The sequence below is a fragment of the Geotrypetes seraphini genome, chromosome 4, assembly GCF_902459505.1.
Source record: "Geotrypetes seraphini chromosome 4, aGeoSer1.1, whole genome shotgun sequence".
NCBI classification, from domain to species: domain Eukaryota; kingdom Metazoa; phylum Chordata; class Amphibia; order Gymnophiona; family Dermophiidae; genus Geotrypetes; species Geotrypetes seraphini.
The window spans coordinates 210,575,605-210,597,838 of record NC_047087.1 but is presented as its reverse complement, the minus strand read 5'-3'; the positions used below and the strand labels follow the sequence as shown (position 1 = coordinate 210,597,838).

Below are 22,234 nucleotides of genomic sequence, written 5' to 3'. Positions count from 1 at the left end.
TTTCTTTCTCCCTTCCCTCCTTCCTTTTTTTCCTTCTCCCTTCCCTTCTCCCTCTATCCAACATTAGCTCTCTTCCCATCCCTTTCCCTACTCCCCTCCCAGCAGCATCTCTCCTTCTAACTCTCTCCAAGTCCAGTAACAGCTCTCCATTTATCCAGCAGCTTCCCAGCCTCCTACAGTGGCTTCCTCCCCTTCCAGCAGCTCTCCGAACTTGCCTGCAGGAAGTTGCTGGTAAATCACTGCCCTGGCAAGTAGGAGAGCTGGTGGAAGGGGAGACAGCCACTGTGAAGGCTCCCAAGGATCTTGCTCGCACATTCTGACCATCTCCCTCCACCTGCACCTGAATCTGCAGCTCTCTCCATTCTAATCGTAACTTCCCCGCGGCCCTCTTCAGTAACTCGGCAGGGGCGGCGATCAAGACAGGCTGCCGCCGTCAGGACCTTCACTCTCTGAGTCCCGCCAATTTTGTTTCAACTTTCTGTTTCCGAACAGGCGAGACTCACAGAGGGAAGGCCTGGACGTCGGCAGCATATTTTGATCGCCTAAGGCTGGGAGGAACATTAGTCAGCAGGAACCACAGTCGGGAGGAACCGCAGTTGTCAGGAAATTTAACTGCCGACTTGATCTCGCCAGCCCTGCACGGACCGGCAGAAATTTTCTGCGGACCGGCACCAGTCCACAGACCGGCGGTTGAAGAACTGTGATCTAGCTATCTCCACCTGTGATCTAGCTATCATCCACTATCTCCACCTGAGCATTGCACACAACTTGCATATTCAAAGAATTGAATTCACTCCATGCTTTAGCTCAGGAGAATTTCGAGCCTCTGATTCAAAAATTTTGATGATCTCATTTACAATGTTGTTTTCCGCATTACTCTGTACATGTGATTGAACATCCCGGACCCCTGAGGAAGGAGTGTTTCTCCAAAACACAGATCGTGTTTGGTCCATATTCCATGTATATGAGAGCCATTTTTAGGATTACAGCTTTGTATGTTTTTTTAAATAAAAGATTTCTGTACTTTGTACATTCCATTCTGCAGTCTTTTCCTTGTTTTTGGAGTTCGCCTTAAACTGCAGACCCATTTGATTTTTCTTTGTTTTGCTTTGTAAAACATTCCCCCCCCCCCTTTTTTTACTAAACCAGTTTTTCTTCTTTCTTATTTAATCATATTTTTGTAGTCTACTCAAACTTAGGTGATGGGGTTTTCTTTTCCCCCTTTTTTAAATATTTGCTTTTAAATTTATTTTATAAATTATAAACTGTCTAGATATTCTTTTGTGATAGATGGTATATCAAGATATTAATAAACTTGGAAACTCAATCTCACTATCGTATTGTCTTAACTGTGGTTTCCCACAGGGTTCCATTTCTCCACTGCAACACTAATTCAATCATTCAGTTTCAAATTCTACATCTATATAGACTACATTTTACTAGTGTTCCCTGTGGTCCTGTTTAACACTGTCTTACAACCCTTTCAAGACTGCTTTGTAGCAGGGAAAAAAAACCCAGCAACCTGCTGGATCTCACTGTCCTTACCCATACCTACCATCTCCCCAATCCTCTTTGGCCTTCCTGTTCAACCTATGCATTTTTTCCCCACTATTTAGGAGTTTGGCTGGATTCACACTTGTCTTTCACTAAATTTCTGAGGTAACTTGTTGAGGATTCTTAACACTTTGGACTCCTTTTACTAAACTGTGCTAGTGGTTTTAGCCTCCATAAAGCTGGGTGCACTTCACATAGTGCGGGGAGTGCGTGTGCTAATCTGCAGCGCGCCATAAAAACGCTACCGCAGCTTAGTAAAAGGAGCCCTTTGTCTTTTCCACACTATTTGTCCTGCTTTAGACCATGACTCATTGCACACATTCTCACCACCTGATTAGATTACTGTATTATGAAGTATGTTGATCTTCATCTAATCTAAATTAAGCAACTGCAAACACTCCAAAATTGTGCTGCTCACTTCTTATTTAAAGTCAAGAGGTAGAATCATGGTTATTCATTACTTTTTTAGTTACACAGGATCCCTTTTAAATATTGCATCATCTTTAAATTCTTATGCAGATCCCCCATATCTCTCATCCCTTACTATTCATCATAAGCCATTGCGTAACCTTCGCTCACTTGATGCCAACCAACTAGTACTCCATAACCCTTGACTGATTCACTATGAATCTACTCATCAGTCTGCTTTCTTTCTTTCTTTTTTTTTTTTTTATAGTACCCAAATTTTGGAACAATCTTTTAATATTCAAAATGAGGAATCCTTCTCCAAATTTAAATCGTTCTTAAAGACCTTTTATTTTCAACATGCTTTCTATAAGGGGCCACTGAAAGGTTCTCAGCCTAACCAAGTAGAGCCATGAAACTTACAAGTTATTCCATACTTTTTTGACACTTTTTGTTTCATTTCATATCATTGAAACAATATATCCTTCTAGATGAATACTGACCTATTGTTTTATTGCAAGAAGGACTGCTTCATCTTATATATGCAGGTGTACTAAAGGTATATACAACTAGGCTTTTCCTTCTAATTTTCCTTCTATATTTATCCCTTTAATATTTTAGGATCTCCCCCAAATTGGAGTCTGTTTACCTATATATATTAACACAGTAACACTATAAATGATGGTTGAAACACATATTCTTTTCACAGAGAGGGTGGTGCATGATTGGAATGGTGCATACTTGCAAAACACACTCATATAGGTCAAGGAAGAACTTATCTCTTTCCTCTGTATCCCTATTCATGTAAGGGAAACATCAAATTCTATGGCTCAAAAACAAATTTAAATATTGCTTGAACCATTATTTAAGGATCAAAATCTTATCAATTTCAAAGACAAAAGGGAATAACTAAGTAGCACAAGTGTCAACCTTCTCCAAAGATATTTCTAAAATGTCCGATACATTCAGATTTGTCAGTGAACTGCTTTGATCTACTGTAACATAATGCGATAAATTAATTTTTTTAAATAAACGTAAACAGTGAAATGTACTTAGTGACATAGATGCCAGCTCTTTGGGTGCCTGAACACCCCCAATATTTTTCCCTGTAAGTGTGTAGATCTGAGGCAGCAAGCTCCATGTTGCACAGCTACAGGGAGGGTTTCTGTATCTTAGTTACTGCTCCCATTTTTTTCTGAAGAGACAGAAAGAAGACAGAAGAGAGAACTGCTGTAGCCTAGCAGCTGCCAATGGCAAAGGCAAGCATAGCAGATTGACACTGACAAAAGGAACAGACAGTTTCAGATAACTTTATTGGCATGACAATTTGACTTATGTTGCCAAAATAATAACTATAGCAGTTAAGGAAAAAAAAAAAAAAGACTGAGAGATACTGGGAGAGGAAAAGGATCAAGGAAGGGCTGAAGGTAGGTTTATCATATGGTTCCAGGAAAAGTAGGATGGATTGAGACATCTGGGTTTTATTTCCATTGCACCTGCTATACATTTCATTTAAGGACAGCCTGGTCAATTGAGTTCACAACCGACCATGCTTTAATTTTCTATATATAGACTTGGTCATTTATGTTGAGTCAAATACCCCCAATCATTTTTAAAAGTTGACTCCAAGGCATAGCGGCAGAGAATATTCATGAATATCTCATTTTCTGGATTTTTTTACTCAACTTTTTAAGGCCTTTAGAAAGTACAGGAGAACTGAATTTGAGCTGCAAGTTAGAGATGACCTAAGATTGACACATTTGTCCCTTTATCTAAGGAGCCTCAAGTCCCTGGAGTTTTACAGTATGGGCCACATAAATTTTCCAGATTAACTAAAAAGTCTTATTCTACCCAAGTCACAAAAGATACACCTCTTTTTTTGGAAATGAATCTCTAGAACAAAGCTTCAAAGGATATGGGTAAAAGGATTAGACTAGTAATAATGTTATGAAGTATTTATTTGCATGAAGGTAATGGAACATTCTCCCAGTAGAAGTAGTAGAGACTAGGATGATAACAAAATTCAAAACAGCATTAGACAAATACGTAAGGGCCAGGATTCTATAAATGGAGTCCTGATTGTAGGTGGCCAAATGCTGCCTAACCAGCCAATCGGGATGCACTTTTCCTAAAAAACAAAAACTCCCAAGGCAGGCTGCCTATATTGGAGGTGCCTCCGGGAGCCTAGGGAGATGCTCTAGCCCAGTTAAGCTTGCCTAAGGCTAGGTGTGGTGTGGTTTGGCCAGGAAATAGCCTTAGGCGGACCTAGGCGGCCATTTGCATTTCCCTAGCCCAGCAGGAGATGCGTACAATTTAGGCCAGCAAAATTCTGACCTACATTGTAAGTTGATGCGGCCACTGAGCTTATCGCTGCCATGATAAGTTTAGCGGCCTCAGCCATGGCCACCCCTGAATTATCATGGCAGGAGGGATGCCCAGTCCCTTCTGCCCAGCACCCTCCTAACAATTGCAGGTGGAGGGATGCCCAGTTCCTCCTGTCCAGCACCCCCTAATGATGAGGGATGCCCAGTGACTCCTGCTTGGCACCATCTACGCCCTCCATAGATGACCGGCTGGATACCCCACCCCCCTACCAGATAGTCAAGCCCACCACTTGACCCCCCTCATCACCCAACTGGAGCCCCCTCCTCTACCTGGACTCCTCTAACCCCACCCCAACCCCCAGTCCCCCCTCTAAAATGTTTTTGCTGGCCAGCCAACCGGATCCTATACATAGTCCGGGCCAAGATGTCTAAGAGTGAGCAATGGATTATAGAAGTTAGCAGTCAAAGTATATTGTCCTTAAATGCCAACAATTTCTGTTTTGCTGTTATGTTACAGGTAAAATAACATTTTATAAAAAGGATAACCATTCCAGTGACTAATCCCACTTCCTAGATACAAATGAAATGGTGCTTTACAGTCTACAGTATGAATTGGTAATGATATATTTTATTGCAAAGTAAATTATCAAAAGTGACAAAGTACAATAGTAACAGTCCACTTTTTGCCACAGTCCAAGTGCAATCGAGTGGAAGGAGTTTATTGAATCTTGTTCTGGAATGTAAACTGTTCACAAATAGGAATTCTATAAAAGATGCTCAAAACTCAGCACAGAAAAAAATCTGTACTCAGCATTCTTCTATAAGAGGTTTTTTGAGATGAGTGAGCTTTATAGAATAAGACTCGATTCTCATGCCTAAAGTTGATCGCTGGAAATTATGCAAGCTGAATCCTGGTGTAATTGTGAATTGCTTTATATATTACCTTTCTTTACCAGCACCCAACTCATGACATTTCAGAGCTTAAATGGTGCAAGTCTCAGGGTGCTGGTCTTGGACCAGAGGGCCGCCGCGTGAGCAGACTGCTGGGCACGATGGACCACTGGTCTGACCCAGCAGCAGCAATTCTTATGTTCTTAATTTTATAACAGTCCATGTAACCTTTTAAAACACACATGCTTCTCCCCTTGCCATGTCCTCTTTCGAGTTGCACACTAGAGGATTTAGAACCAAAGTGTTATAGAATAAGGTGCAAGAAGATGTGCGTGCAAATTCTAATTACTGCCAATTAAGCACAGTTAAAGATTATTAAGGCTCATATGATGCCATGTCTAAATTTTAGAGCCATATGTTGCTCCTTAAGAAGGATATGGCGATACTCGAGAGGGTTCAGAAAAGAGCGACACGATTGATAAAAGGTATGGAAAACCTTTCATATGCTGAAAGATTAGAGAAACTGGGGCTCTTTTCCCTGGAGGGGAGGAGGCTTAGAGGGGACATGATAGAGATGTACAAGATCATGAAGGGCATAGAGAAAGTGGAGTGGGACAGATTCTTCAAACTTTCGAAAACTACAAGAACGAGAGGCCATTCGAAAAAATTGAGAGGGGACAGATTCAGAACCAATGCTAGGAAGTTCTTCTTCATTCAAAGGGTGGTGGATACCTGGAATCCACTTCCAGAGGGTGTGATAGGACAGAGTACAGTAATGGGGTTTAAGAAGGGATTAGACGATTTCCTGAAGGAAAAGAGGATAGAAGGGTATAGATAGAGGATTACTATACAGGTCCTGGACCTGATGGGCTGCCGTGTGAGCAGACTGCTGGGCACGATGGACCACTGGTCTGACCCAGCAGAGGCACTGCTTATGTTCTTATGTTCCTATATATTCTTAAATTGAAGATATTTTTTATATGTGCTATTTAATCCCATTAAAGTTCTCTTCTGTAGAGACCTGGTTCTAGTCCTACAAGAAGGATCAGAGGAGTAATAGTTCTTTCTGTTATGGAAGATTTCAACCTACACAGTTTCTTTGGATAGAACTGCTTCTATGTTCCCTAGGAATAATATCTGTAAGAAACAACTAACCTCCTTAGATCCACTGTTGGTCCATATTTTGTATTAAACAATCAGTAGACAAATATGATATGCTTAATAAGATTGCTTTTATTAAATCAATGCAAATTATGATGGCAATGTTTCAAATTAATGTTATGAGATGACAAAAGTTTCAAATTAATGTTATAAGATAAAGCTTTTTAAAATCTGAATGATCGCCAATTTAAATTTTGAGGTTACAAGGCATGGTTCTTATTTGTAGAAAGTTGAGTTTCAGTCTTGCTTTTTCACTTCTTTGGTCCACCAATGAATTGGTTCTGCTGGTTTTTGTTTTGATATCCACCTAGAATGAGAACCACAAAATTTATTTATTTATTCAGTTTTTTAGTCTGTCCTCCCAAAGGAAACCAGAACAGGTAAGAAAGTATATCCATAATAATAGAGACAGGACAGAGATGACATAATTCGCATAAATTACAATATAGATATGACAATAAAACATATGCACTAAGTAGCATCTGGTGAGATTAGATGAAGTATACCCTATCAACTTTCTCAGGCTCCCTGCATACTTTCTAATACTTCATTCCCTATGTAAGGATAGAAACATAGACACATGACGACAGATAAAGACCAAATGGCCCATTCAGTCTGCCCATTCACAGCATTCACTCTCTCCTCTTCTCCCTAAGAGATCCATTGTGCAATTTTCCATTGATAGAGATAAAGATTTCCTCTGAACTGTATACAATACTCAGTTAGCACATTCAACATTCTAAGTTGACATGCTTCAACTCTCCCCCACCCCCCCTTTTATAAAATCATAGTGCGTTTATTAGTGCTGGCTGCAGCAGTAACAGCTCCAGCATTCATAGAATTCCTATGAGCTTTGGAGCTGTTACCGCTGGGGCCAGCACTAAAAAATGTTCTACGGTTTTATAAAAAAAAGGGAGGGGGGCATTTATTGGCTGTCTTTGTTTACTTATAAGAAAATATTTATTTTATTTCTCTGTGTGGAAATTAAATCTAAATCTGGAAAATGTAGAGCAAAACTTTTATATGAGATAATGCACAGAAAAGCAGCTCGGTATCCTCTGTCCAACAGTGGCCAACCCAGGTCCCAAGTACCAAGCTAGACCCCAAGTAGTAAAGGTCCCAAGTATGCTACTTATCCTAGGAATAAGGAGCCAATTTACTAAAGGTGCTGATAAATCATGAAAAATGCCATCTTCATATTAAAAATATTGAGGATATTTCAGATTTAAATCAACCTGAAGAACTTTTGCAACTTTATCCTGTTTCTAAAACAATTCTAGTATTATGAAATAAACCTTCAGATCATTACCTTGGGCTCCACTCTGCGAGTACTGTGATGTCTGACCACACTGTCCTCCATCATAGCCACCTTGAGAAACCAAGCTTGATTCTAACGTGCAAGAGAGTAAGAAGAGTGCTTTTGTGATATTTTCATCTTCTCAGCTTCAATGTAACATAGCAATTGATTCTCATTACCAGGAGATATTGCCCTATTTTAACTTCCTTCCATAACTGATAGTATACAGTAGAACAGCTTGCCAGATACAGTTATACAAAAGCCCTGCTGACTGTATTTCTGTTATAAGCTCAGAGCATGGCTGTTTCCATGACTGGTATTGATGCAGATTCTGTCTGATACTTCTGTACATTTTACCATGTTTTAGTACATTTTTCTTTTTTATTTACTAAGGTAGGTGCCTAACTTTAGGTGCCCCTTATAGAATTATTCCCTAAGAGACGGCTTTTACTTAGGCATCAACTGATAATTGTCAGAGATAACTACTTATTTGCCACTGAAAAGTCACAGATAGCCTAGAGTAAGTGGCTTGAGCAGAAAGCGGCTGTTTCTAGATGGTAAAATTGTTTTGAATATTGATCCGCAAATTTACAACAAAAGATCATAAGAATTGCCATACTGGAACAGACCGAAGGTCCATCAAGCTCAGTATCCTCTGTCCAACAGTGGCCAACACAGGTCCTAAGTACCTAGCTAGATCCCAAGTAATAAAACAGATTTTATGCTACTTATCCTAGGAATAAGGAACTATAAGTAGGCTTAGCCTATGGAAAAGTCATTCAGGAGGATACACTTATTGTTCCTTTTACGAAGGCACAGTAGTAGTGCTTCTGCAGTAAATGCACCAAAGCACATTTAGCTCCTATGGGTTTCAATGCATTTACCACAGCAGTATTGGTACCACAGCTTTATAAAAGGGGACCTTATTGAAAGGGCTTTTTAGTTTGGCATTTTTCCATTTCTCATGTTGAACCAACCTAGATGATCATGTGGTTATAATGTATGAAGATTTTACTGCAAATAGAGGATCCTGTGGTTTGACAAAAATGAACTTATTCACTGTGTCGGTAAAAGAATCAACATTTTGTAATCAAAATATTTTATAAGAATGCTGGAATGTCAACAGCATTACCCATGTTGTTTCAAGTAATGTAAGTCCTGAAATGAGAGGGAAAAATCCGATTTTTTCCAGGGTCAGAATCAATGTGCCAAGAGTGCATAGTTTTCACAAAGAGAGTGTATTCTTTTATGATCAGTACACGCTCTTTGTAAAAGAGTGCACACTGTTCCAGACATTGTCTCTAAAATGAAGACAAAAAAACAATACCAAAACAAAACGAGATGAAACCAAAAACTAAATCAAATTTCCCACAAATAGCATGGGAAATTAAATACAGGAAAAATGTAGGGCCCTACACCCCTTGAAATTTAAACTGTTCTGAAAGGCAGATATTTTAAAGATAGAAAGCAGTTATTTTGACAAAAGGATTCTAACAAATGTTATTGTAATGAATTAAAACTTACGACCAGAGACTTGACCTATCTGTTCCAATGATTGGTCAACTGCAATCTGAGAACTCTGTGAGCTCTGATTCCACTGGTTGCCAGAAGCACCTCCCTGGCCAGTAGTGAAGGATTCTAATAATACAGAATAGAACAGAATTAGATTTGATTCTTTTGGAAGAGGTCACACTACTAATAACACGAAAAATACACAGTGGTGCCCTTCTACTAAGCCATGTGTGCATTCAATTAGCAATTAATATGAGGGGCCGTTGAAAAGTTCTCAGTCCAACCAATAAATCTGGGGCAGAATCAATCGAGGTCTATATACTTAGACCAGTGATTTTCCACTTTTTTCATTCCGTCAGAAAAATACTGAACAACAAAGGTGGAAAATCACTGGACTAACCCCCTCTTCTATTAAACTGCACTAGCAGTTTTTAGCGCAGAGAACCCCACTGAATTGCCCGCGTTGTTCCCGATGCTCACAGGAACTCTATGAGCATCAGGAGCAGCGCGGGCCATTCAGTGCGGCCCTCCACGCTAGAAATTGATAGCGCAGTTTAATAGAAGAGGCCCTAAGTGCATAGCCCGCAGTGGAGACTGCCCCGACTTTGTTGGTTGGGCTGAGAACTTTTCAGCGGCCCCTCGTATGCAGTACCTGGCAAAAGTTAATGTGAGAGCACTTTACTGGTTGCTATTTAGGAGGTGCTAAGTGCTCCTGTGTTAACTGTGCATTGGGCAGTTAACACATGGGAAGTTAAATATGCTAGCTGGCCAATGAATCCCTGACAGAAAAATTAATAAAACTTCATTTGTGTGCAGTTTAATGCAGAGAAATAGGCAAAATCCCTTTCATGCTGTCACATAGTACTATGGCAAATGTGACGCAGCCCATAAGAATTGAAAGGGCTGCGATGCATTTGCTGTGTGGGAATCACTTCCACAGCCTTAGTAATAGGGATCCAAAATGCCATGATTCCCAGTTAATATTTTCCATGTCATTTCAGAATTCTAATCTAAAAGGATCTGAAATATGGTTTAAAAACGGAATTATTGTAAACCCTGTAGTACTGTGCCACCATGCCACTGGTTAAATTGGGGTGAGCCCCGATCTTGACATGTATCACTAAAAATAAATTCAAAACTTTTCATCTTTAGTGAAATTATAGTGTCAATTTTTTGCATTAAAGATTATTCAAAAGTTTCATACATTTTTTTTAAGAAAACATAATGAATTAAAACTTACGATCAGAGTGTTGAATCTGTGAACTATAACTTCCTTGGTTTCCACAGCCTGTGCTCTGGCCAGTTGATGATATTTCTAATTATGTAAAATAGAAGATAATTAGAAGTATGATTCTGTAAAGGTTTGACATTTTCTTCTTAAAAATGTGATGAACATTCATTTGCCAAATCCCTGCTTCCATTTTAATTTTGATCCAGTTTAATAAAGGCACCATAACTGCAATGCTTTGTCAGAAGCCACAAATCATAATTCTCTCTGCAGTCTGATGTGCATGTACCGATTCTGGACCGTTTTGAGTGTAATTCTCTAAACGTCACCTAAAGTTAGGCTCCAGAATATTGAAGGGCAAATTCTATAAGAAGCGTTCAAAAGTTACGTGCCTAATTAGGCACCATTCAATGCAACTCAAGTAAAATTGGGTGCTGTTTAATGAATCACACTGAGCGGAACCTATTTTGGAGGCACCCAAGAAATAGGCCAGCTCCAGGCACAACTAAAAGTTAGGCGCCTAGCTGAGCGCTTAAGCACGCTTAAGAGCAGTAGTTCTGCAACAAGATGCCAAACATGTAGCCACACCCATGCCTCACATGCCTAGCGCCTATATTTTTGAAGGCCGCCTAAATTTTAGAGGCGCCTTGTTACAGAATTGCACTTTTTTGATAGGCCCCTATGTTTCAATCAGTGCTTATTAGAAAGCTTAATTGAGCTTGTTACTCAATTTAGATAGGCGCCTATCTAATTGGGCGCCTCCAAAATAGGTAGCTAACTTCAGAATTTGGGCCTGAGTGCTGAGAATGCACTACTTCCATAATAGAAAGCTATTTATTGTAAGTCTACATTTACTAGCCTAAATTAGGGGCGAGCAATTACGCCAGTTAAATGGATGGTGTAAAAGCTTGCACAAAACTGTAAGCAGTATCTGCTGGTATTCTATAACCCGCATGTAAAACAATATACACACCCCAAACCCACTCATACCCTTTTCAGGTCCTTCTCGCTTGCAGTTGCATGCGCTGGAATTTATACACACAATTTATATAAAATAAATTAGATGACGTTATAGGCCTAATTTCTTATTACCAATTAATGCCAATTGAATCCAATTATAGCCAATAATTGATCATTAATGCAAATTGACACCTTGTTATGCAATTAACCTTCCCTTTTACAAACCCATAGTGTGGTTTTAAGCACCGGCCATGGCGGTAACAGCTCCAATGGCCCATAAAATTTCTATGAGCGTTGGAGTTGTTAGACGAGGAGAGGTGGGAAGGGGAATAAATTCTATAACTTGTGCACCCAACTTTGTGTTTAGGTCAGAAAGGCTTCGTAGAACTAGGCTTTAAGTTTCATTGTTTGAATCAATGGTCCCCAACCCTGTCCTGGAGGACCACTAGCCAGTCGGGTTTTCGGGATAGCCCTACCTAATATGCATGGGGAAGATCTGCACTCTTATCATCTTCATTACATGCAAATCTCTTTCATGCATATTCATTAGGGCCATCCTCAAAACCTGACTGGCTGGTGGTCCTTCAGGACAGGGTTGGGAACCTTGTCTTTGCAGCATCCTATGTCATGGTTATCCAGAGAAACTGAAACTAGGATTAAAAACTGAATCATAACTTCCCATATAAAAGCAGTGTGGGTAAACATGTAGGTCATGACATATTTCTCTAGAAATAAAGAATCAACCCTTCATCTTAAGTGAAAATAAATTATGCTATCAATTCCTTGCATTATAACATTTTCACTGTTCATGAAAGCAATCGTCTCTAAAGAGAAGAAATGAGTAATTCTATGAATGCAAATATCTCTAAAAATCATACAATAATTGTTTCTATGGAAAAATTATGCAATGAATTAAAACTTACGACTAGAGGTTTGATAGTTCTGTTGAGAGGAATCAATTGCAACCTGAGAGCTCTGGGAGCTCTGGCCCCACTGGTTTCCACAGCCACTGCTCTGTTGAGAGGAATCAATTGCAACCTGAGAGCTCTGGGAGCTCTGGCCCCACTGGTTTCCACTGCCACTGTTCTGGCCAGTTGAAGATATTTCTAAAGATGCAGAATAGAAGACAATTAGAAGTATGATCTTGTAAAGATTTCATATGTTCTGCTTTAAAGTGTCAGAAGCATTCAGAATTTCCTGGGATTTACCCTCCGTCCCCCACCCTCCAACATACACCTAACATTATTAACTTAATCCAGTTTAACAAACCAGTCATAACTGTGATGCCTTGCCAAATACCATACATCATTATTCTCTTTGCAGTCTGATGTACATGTACCCTGAAAATGGACAGTGAGTCCCAGTGTTTGGGTGACAGACGGATCTCCCTTCCTTTCAGGAAATGTGAGTATCTCATCTAGAAGAGCTGAACTAGGATTGGAGCTGGGCTGTGGCCTCCCATGTAGCAGTGTGTTATGTGGCCAACTCAAGGCCATGACAATCAAGTTACATTTGAAGTGAAATAAATTATACCATTGGCTCTAAAGCAACACTGGCTCCTTCTTACATTTAAGATTTGATGTTCCTTGAATATAACTGACAGAGCTGTTTTTTATATTCTAATGACAGCAGTATTTATGTTTGATTTTTGTCTTTTTTAAATATTTGATGCTTCCCTCCTAGAATCACTGATTAAGCGATATAACTATTATTTTTGTAAATAGAAATGAAATCTTCAAAAAAAAGAAAAAGAATAGATTTATAAATACAAACATCTCTAAAAATCACACAAGAATTGTGACATATTTTCAATGGAAAATTTATAGCAATGAATTGAAACTTACGGCCATGTCCTTGATTTATCTGTTGAGAGGAGTTAATTAAAACTTGAGAGCTCTGTGAGCTCTGGCCCAACTGGTTTCCATGGTTACTGCTCTGGCCAATTGAAGATGTTTCTAATGATGAAGAATAGAAGAGTATGAATTAATGCTTTAAAACGTCATGAGCATTCAGAACTTCCTGGAATTTTCCACTCCCCTCCTCATTGCATTTCTTTCTTGAACAAATTTAACAATCTTAGTATTACTATAATACTTAGTCATATTTCTCTAAAGTCTGATGTGTATGTTCTTTGAATCTGGACAGTAGGTTTCAGGGTTTGAGAGACAGGTTGGTGTCCCTTTCTTTTAGCATTCCAGTTTTAGCCTGTCTTACGGAGCTAAAACTAGGATTAAAATTAAGCTATGGTCTTCCAAATAATAGTGTGCTGCCACACTGCTGAGGAGTCAATAGTAGAATCATTCTTCCTTGCGTTAAAATGTTTTCAGAGTTCTTGAATTGAACATAAGAGTTGCCATACTGGGACAGATAGAAGGTCCATCAAATTCAGCATACTGTTTGCAAGTGTGGCTAACCCAGGTCACAAGTGCCTGGGAAGATCACAAGGAGTAAAACAGATTTTATGCTGTTTATCCTAGGGATAAGCAGCGGAATTCCCTAATCATCTCAATAAAGGCTTATAGACTTGTGTTAGGAAATTATGCAAACATTTTTTATACTCTGCTAAGCTAACTGCTTTTACCACTGTTTCCAGCAACAAATTCCAGAGTTTAATTACATGTTCAGTGTAAAAAGATCACATAGCATGTCTACACAAAAAACATTTACATGAACTGCCTTTACCAATTGTTGATGTTTCTGATAATACAGAACAGAATAGAAGAAATTAAATTCTCTGCGATTTTGCTGTTGTCTGCTTGAACATTTCATTTGCAAGCCTTCACAGATGCAATTCTTTGTCATAAGTTAAAGACCACAATTTCTTGTGGAGTAAATGCACCCTGAATCTAGACAGTCATGCTCTCTGTTTCAGGGATGGTTTCTCTCCCATAGGCTATGGGGTAATTGATTAAGCAATGTTAGATTTAACACACCTCTAATGTGCTTTAAGGAAATTATTGCACATTAAATTCTAAAGTCCATTTAATACCTGTGGCCTTTAATGTTTAATGCATGTCAATTCCCTTAAGGTACATTGAGCTAATTAAAACCCTAATGCTGCTTGATGAATCCCCCTTCCTCCTAAAAATAGAAGCTGAAGCTGGCCTTGCCAACTCAGTCTACGTCCTCTACATATAAGTGTGCCACCCTTTCACTGGGTTTATAGGCTTAACCCTAAATTAGTAGCAATTTCTTTAAAAGTGGAATATTATTCTAGTAGATTAAGTGAACTGTAATACTTTTACAAAGTCAAAAAGAAAATTAACAATCACTGCATCATAATGAAATACAACTTACGATCATAGCTTTGACTTGTGTTTTGGCATGAGTTGTTGTCTTGATCCTGTTGGTATGTTGTCTGCTGATTCCACTGGCTGCTACTACGACCACCACCCTTGGCAGACATTGTTCTCTCTTTCTACAGCAGTGTGGGAGAAGAAGAATGGCTGTGTGAGTCTTTGGTCTGGTCTGAATGAACTTGCCATTTATATACACAGGTAGTGTTCCTCCCTGTGCCAAAATAGCATTACATGTGCATTGGTGGAGCCCTTAAAATCAATTAGGAGGTTAACATAGACTGCATAATTATGATAATTCTGTAATAATTTCCTGCCTCACAGGTTAGGTAGATATCATTTATCATACTTTTTTATTTTCATCATTTGGTATGATGTGATATATATGTTAATATATAAATTATACCTTGCCATTTTTGGAGATTGAATCATTTTAAATATTAGAGGCCACTTTACCAAACCTGACCTGCAGGGTAATTTTATAAAGATATTTTCATGTATATATGACAATATGGAAGGATGGATTATGCTGCTGAGTTGGCCACTGACCCCTGACAACATGAACACTGAGGAATCCACCCTGTGATGTTTCATGGCAGAGTACAGGAGTGGTTTGCATTGCTTTCTCCTGTGTAATGTATGGCTCCACTATTTATTTATTTCTAAAATTTCTAGACCGCCTATAACTAAGCGGTTAACAACATAAAACATTCACAATGGAAACACTTTCAACTACAGTACAATCACATATTAACTTAACCCCCTCAGTCTACAACACCTGGTATTCCCAGGTGGTCTCCCATCCAGGTACAACCCTGCTTAGCTTCTGATAGTAAGAGTGGGCCTGCCCAGGGCAGCCAGACTATAGGCATATATATGACAATATACATGTATAATTATTATTATTTGGATTTAGTTTATGCTCTTCAGTTATAGTTCAAGGCCACTTACATTCTTATAAAAATCACCCAATCATCCAAAACATGTCTTCGTGGATATCTAGACTGTCGGAATGTCCATACCGCCAAATATTCAAAGTTATAACCAATTTTTCCATGCTTTAATAACCAGTTTGGGTTCATATGGCTCGCAACTCGACATTAGAGGCTTGCCCTGACAATTGAGTTGCATAAACTGAGGACTTATCACAAATTTATATTAATATTGAAATTAATTTGTTGGATGTTACATCTTCTGTGATCTCCCAGTATACTCTACAGTATAGGAAGAATTTTTTCATCATTGAGACTTTCTTTCTTATTGGGTTTTTTGAGTCTGTACAAGTATGCTTGCATAGAAACATGATGAAGATAAAGGCCAAATGGCCATCCAGTCAGCCCATCTGCAACATCCACTATCTCCTCCTCCCCAAGAAATCCCACGTGCCTGTCCCATGCTTTCTTGAATTCAGAAATAGTCTTTGTCTCCTGTCTCCAACACATCTACTGGGAGACTATTCCATGTATCTACCACCATTTCTGTAAAAAAAAAAAAAAAAGTATTTCCTTAGATTACTCCTGAGCCCACACATGACAAGAAGGTATGTACTTGTGTGTGAGTTTGGTATAGCCATATTCTAGAGCCAAGTTTCAGTGGAGTGTGATTGGAATTCCAATTTATACTCATATTTTAGTAACTACGTCTATCACATATATTTTAGGAATGTATAATTATACCTACTCTCGAGATGGTGTTTGCATATGTGAGTTCATTTTACTAATGATTTCTGCAGGATTTCTCCTTTTTGGAGACATAAAGGTGCCTATGAGGGCCATTTTTGAAAGGATGTCTAAGTTGACTTTAAACATTTCCTACAAAACTTCCAAAATTAGAAACATCCAAGCAGCCATTTTTGAATGGTGACTGCTGGACACCAATTTTTTTTTTTTTTTTCAAAAATTGTCTACTTGTACATCTTTGCATTTTAATCTACATGGTCTGCTTTTTACTCTGACACATTATTGAAATGTTTTGTATTATCTCCTTGTTGTATTTAACAGGATACTCTATAAGGAATTGTATGTATTGTTTTATGTGCTGTGAGCCACTTAGAACCTCCCCGGTATGGTGGCATATAAATAAAATTATTATTATTATATTATTATTATCTAGGCTGTTGTATCGTCCAGTCCTTCAAAACATCCAAAATTATACCTGATTTTTGATTTACAAAAATGCCCAAGTTGGAAACGTCTAAATAGTCTACATTTTGGATGTAGGATGGGCCAACCTTGTAAAGGACTGGCTACTCAAACTTACTAACAGAGCAATGGGACACTTTGGAGGGCACTGCTGTGAAGTTCACATATAGAGTACGACATGCACATCTCACCATTACCCCCTTATAATTTATGGTGATCCCTACAAAATTTCCTCAAAACATACTATACCCACCTGTATTCCATCCCAATAGCCCTTATGACTTCAGGTGGAACTTATATGGCAGTATAGTAGGATTTTAGTGGGTTTTGATGGACTGTCCTCTCCCCCTTCCCAATATAAGAATAATATGGGGAATATGGGGAAAGTTAGCAGAGCATCACACAGATCACTTAAGCAGCCTGATGGATGGGCCATTGAACCATAAAGAGGAGGACCCAGGCCCAGTCCACCAAAATCTTACTATACTGCTATATAAGTGCCACCTGCAGCCTAAAGGGCTATTGGAGTGGTAGACAGGTGGGTCTAATAGGCTTTGGGGGAGTATTGGAGCAATAACCATAAATTATAATGAGGTACATCTGGCACCATTTATATTTTCACAGCAGTGCCTTCTAAGGTACTCCACTGCTCTGTTGCCTTGTCTTTGTGGCCACTCCATTATAATGGTCTAGATTTGGACTTTTTCATCTTGATGTTTCTGTGGTCTCATGCTTTTCACCATAAATGTAGTGTTTAGATTTTCTTATGAGCCTAGGTCCTCCTCTCTATAACTCATTAGCCCATTCACCAGGCTACTTAAGACACATGTGTGATGCTCTACTAGACTTTCCTATACCAGATGCTGCTTTTCTACAGACATGTATGTACTGTTTTATTTTTGTTTTGGGGAGCTGGGAATGGGTTAGTAACCACTGGGAAAGTGTTTGGGGGTTATTGTTTAATTGCTCCAGTAGTCATCTAGTCAATTTGGGTACATTTTTAGCACTCAGACGCTTTTAAAACAGGTCTAGCTCAGAACGTCTGTTCCATCTGCTAAATGTTGAAGTCTATCCCGGCCCACAGCCCACCCAAATCCCACCCAAAACATAACTCTTACACCCCGCCCCCTCCTTCAAAGCTTCCATTTTGTCAGAACCCCACCCCAATAGTCTCCTTTTTCCAGAAACCCTTAATTGCACCCAAATCTAAGCACCACTGATGACTCTGTTTTCAAGTTCCTCCGCTCCCATAGGTTCCCCAGGCCCTCTTGGCAAATCCTACAGGGTTTTAATGAGATCATAGAACATAGAAACATAACGGCAGATAAAGGCTAAATGGCTCATCCTGACTGCCCATCCACAACATCCGCTATCTTCTCCTCTCCCTTAAAGATTCCACATGCCTGTCCCATGCTATCTTGAATTCAGATACAGTCTTAATTTCCACAGGAGACTATTCTACGCATCTACCACCCTTTCTTTAAAGAAATATTTTCTTACATTACTCCTGAGCCCATCACCTCTTAACTGGCCTACATTTCAAGCAGATGTGGCCACTGAGCTTGTCACGGTGAGGGATCTCCTTGCCGAAATACGTTTAGCAGCCATGGCCATAGCAACCTATCCCCCCATGAAGATTACCGGCAGGATGGATGCCCAGTCCCATCTGCAGGACACCACTATCCCACTCACATCACTGGAAGGAGGGATGCCCAATCCCTCTTGCTGGAACCTCCCCACCCCCGCAAACATCGCTGGCAGGAGGGATGCTCTGTCCCTCCTGCTGGACACCCCCCACCCCGTGAAGTAGCCGCCCCTCCTCCACTTCCCACAGGAACTGGCTGCCTTTTTTGGAGGGCAAGGTTATGGAAAATACTGCAGGCCATGAATATCTGAGCAACCTTCTCAGGTCATGAAATCTGAAGTGGTTCTTGAGCTAGCTAAAGGTGTGCTCGATGATGGCTCTGGTACTTCTGTGTTGCCTATTATATTTCTCCTCTTCACCATTTTGAGGGTGCACAATAGCACAATAGACACTAGCCACACTTACTGTCACCTATGGGAGAGAGAGAGGGAGCGATGGGGAGTGGTAGTGAGGTGTAGTTCACCTGCTGAAGTGGGAGCTTGGTGGGAGTTTGAGGGAGGGAGTGATGGGGGGATGGTAGGGAGGCTAGAGGGTATAGTGTTGCTGTGTCCCTGTGATGCTTATTTAGCAGCCAACTGCCATTGAACTCCCCTTGAGTCACTCTGCTGTAAATTCCAGAATGCTGGAAGATGTACGCATCATGGGTTGAGCCTGGTTATCTAGCACAGTGTTCTTCAACCTTTTTACACCCATGGACCGGCAGAAATAAAAGAATTATTTTGTGGACTGGCAAACTACTAGGACTAAAATTTAAAAACCCCGCAAACCATCTGATCCCATCTGTACAAGCCGCAATTATGATTTTATATTGAACGTATTTTATTAAAGTATAAAAAGAAACAATATTCGGAACAATTGTGATTTTATAAATACAAATATACAGAGCACGGACCAACAAAACCCCTATCTCCCCTCCCCTTCACATATATCCCCTCTACAATCAAGAAAACTGAACAAGCCAAGTTATTATAGAATGCTACATAGAAATATCATGCTAACAGAATACTGCAGTCCCCAGTTATGTCTCTTGCAGGATATATATTTCAAATCTGATATATTCTAATGACAAAATAGAAATAAAATTATTTTTTTCTACCTTTTGTTGTCTCTGGTTTCTGCTTTCATCTTCTTTTCACTCTTTTCCTTCCAGTATCTGCCCGTTCCATCCAATGTCTGCCCTCTCCCCCTTCCATATGTATCTGACTTCTTTCTATGCCCCTCTTCCCCGTCCATCCAGCCTGTTCCTCCTCTCTCCTTTTTACATCATTCATTCCAGCTTCACTGCCTTCTTCATTTTTATCTCTCCTACACCATATCTAGCATCTTTATCCCTTTCTCATTTCTCTGCTGACCCCCTTTCCAGCATCAATGTCTCTCTACTTTCTCATTCCTCTCTCTCCCCTTTCCCTCATCTGATCTCTCCATTCCACCCTGACTCCCTTCCCCTCCTGTAATCTCCCTGCCAGCTGTTTCCTTCCTTTTTTTCTTTCTCCCTTCCCTCCTTCCTTTTTTTCCTTCTCCCTTCCCTTCTCCCTCTATCCAACATTAGCTCTCTTCCCATCCCTTTCCCTACTCCCCTCCCAGCAGCATCTCTCCTTCTAACTCTCTCCAAGTCCAGTAACAGCTCTCCCTTTATCCAGCAGCTTCCCAGCCTCCTACAGTGGCTTCCTCCCCTTCCAGCAGCTCTCAGAACTTGCCTGCAGGAAGTTGCCGGTAAATCACTGCCCTGGCAAGTAGGAGAGCTGGTGGAAGGGGAGACAGCCACTGTGAAGGCTCCCAAGGATCTTGCTCGCACATGCTGACTATCTCCCTCCACCTGCACCTGAATCTGCAGCTCTCTCCATTCTAATCTTAACTTCCCCGCGGCCCTCTTCAGCAACTCGGCAGGGGCGGCGATCAAGACAGGATGCCGACGTCAGGACCTTCACTCTCTGAGTCCCGCCAATTTTGTTTCAACTTTCTGTTTCCGAACAGGCGAGACTCACAGAGGGAAGGCCCCAACGTCGGCAGCATATTTTGATCGCCTAAGGCTGGGAGGAACATTAGTCAGCAGGAACCGCAGTCGGGAGGAACCGCAGTTGGCAGGAAATTTAACTGCCGACTTGATCTCGCCGGCCCTGCGCGGACCGGCAGAAATTTTCTGCGGACCGGCACCAGTCCACGGACCGGCAGTTGAAGAACTGTGATCTAGCACACACATCCACTATCTCCACCTGAACATTGCTCACAACTTGCATATTCATAGAATTGAATTCACTCCATGCTTTAGCTCAGGAGAATTTCGAGCCTCTGATTCAAAAATTTTGATGATCTCATTTACAATGTTGTTTTCCGCATTACTCTGTACATGTGATTGAACATCCCGGACCCCTGAGGAAGGAGTGTTTCTCCAAAACACAGACCGTGTTTGGTCCAAATTCCATGTACATGAGAGCCATTTTTAGGATTACAGCTTTGTATGTTTTTTTAAATAAAAGATTTCTGTACCTTGTACATTCCATTCTGCAGTCTTTTCCTTGTTTTTGGAGTTCGCCTTAAACTGCAGACCCATTGGATTTTTCTTTGTTTTGCTTTGTAAAACATTAACCTCCCCCCTTTTTTACTAAACCAGTTTTTCTTCTTTCTTATTTAATCATATTTTTGTAGTCTACTCAAACTTCGGTGATGGGGTTTTCTTTTCCCCCTTTTTTTAATATTTGCTTTAAAATTTATTTTATAAATTATAAACTGTCTAGATATTCTTTTGTGATAGATGGTATATCAAGATATTAATAAACTTGGAAACTCAATCTCATTATCGTATTGTCTTAACTGTGGTTTCCCACAGGGTTCCATTTCTCCACTGCTTTTTAATCTCTTCATTAATCTGTTGGCAACACTAATTCAATCATTCAGTATCAAATTCTACATCTATATAGACTACATTTTACTAGTGTTCCCTGTGGTCCTGTTTAACACTGTCTTACAACCCTTTCAAGACTGCTTTGTAGCAGGAAAAAAAAACCCAGCAACCTGCTGGATCTCACTGTCCTTACCCATACCTACCATCTCCCCAATCCTCTTTGGCCTTCCTGTTCAACCTATGCATTTTTTCCCCACTATTTAGGAGTTTGGCTGGATTCACACTTGTCTTTCACTAAATTTCTGAGGTAACTTGTTGAGGATTCTTAACACTTTGGACTCCTTTTACTAAACTGTGCTAGTGGTTTTAGCCTCCATAAAGCTGGGTGCACTTCACATAGTGCGGGGAGTGCGTGTGCTAATCTGCAGCGCGCGCTAATAACGCTACCGCAGCTTAGTAAAAGGAGCCCTTTGTCTTTTCCACACTATTTGTCCTGCTTTAGACCATGACTCATTGCACACATTCTCACCACCTGATTAGATTACTGTATTATGAAGTATGCTGATCTTCATCTAATCTAAATTAAGCAACTGCAAACACTCCAAAATTGTGCTGCTCACTTCTTATTTAAAGTCAAGAGGTAGAATCATGGTTATTCATTACTTTTTTAGTTACACAGGATCCATTTTAAATATTGCATCATCTTTAAATTCTTATGCAGATCCCCCATATCTCTCATCCCTTACTATTCATCATAAGCCATTGCGTAACCTTCGCTCACTTGATGCCAACCAACTAGTCCTCCATAACCCTTGACTGATTACTATGAATCTACTCATCAGTCTGCTTTCTTTCTTTTTTTTTTTTTTATAGTACCCAAATTTTGGAACAATCTTTTAATATTCAAAATGAGGAATCCTTCTCCAAATTTAAATCGTTCTTAAAGACCTTTTATTTTCAACATGCTTTCTATAAGGG

At 39.9% G+C, this 22,234-nt stretch overlaps 1 protein-coding gene across 3 annotated transcripts in view; it reads right to left on the bottom strand.

The window, feature by feature from the left end:
* Window positions 1-22,234, bottom strand: part of LOC117360152 (hornerin-like) — a 155,327-nt gene that overhangs the window by 66,122 nt on the left and 66,971 nt on the right. For all 3 annotated transcript variants that reach the window (XM_033943886.1, XM_033943887.1, XM_033943888.1), the window contains exon 6: window positions 12,256-12,438. In XM_033943886.1, the coding sequence (XP_033799777.1) occupies window positions 12,256-12,438 (183 nt within the window). The remainder of the gene's footprint in view (window positions 1-12,255; window positions 12,439-22,234) is intronic.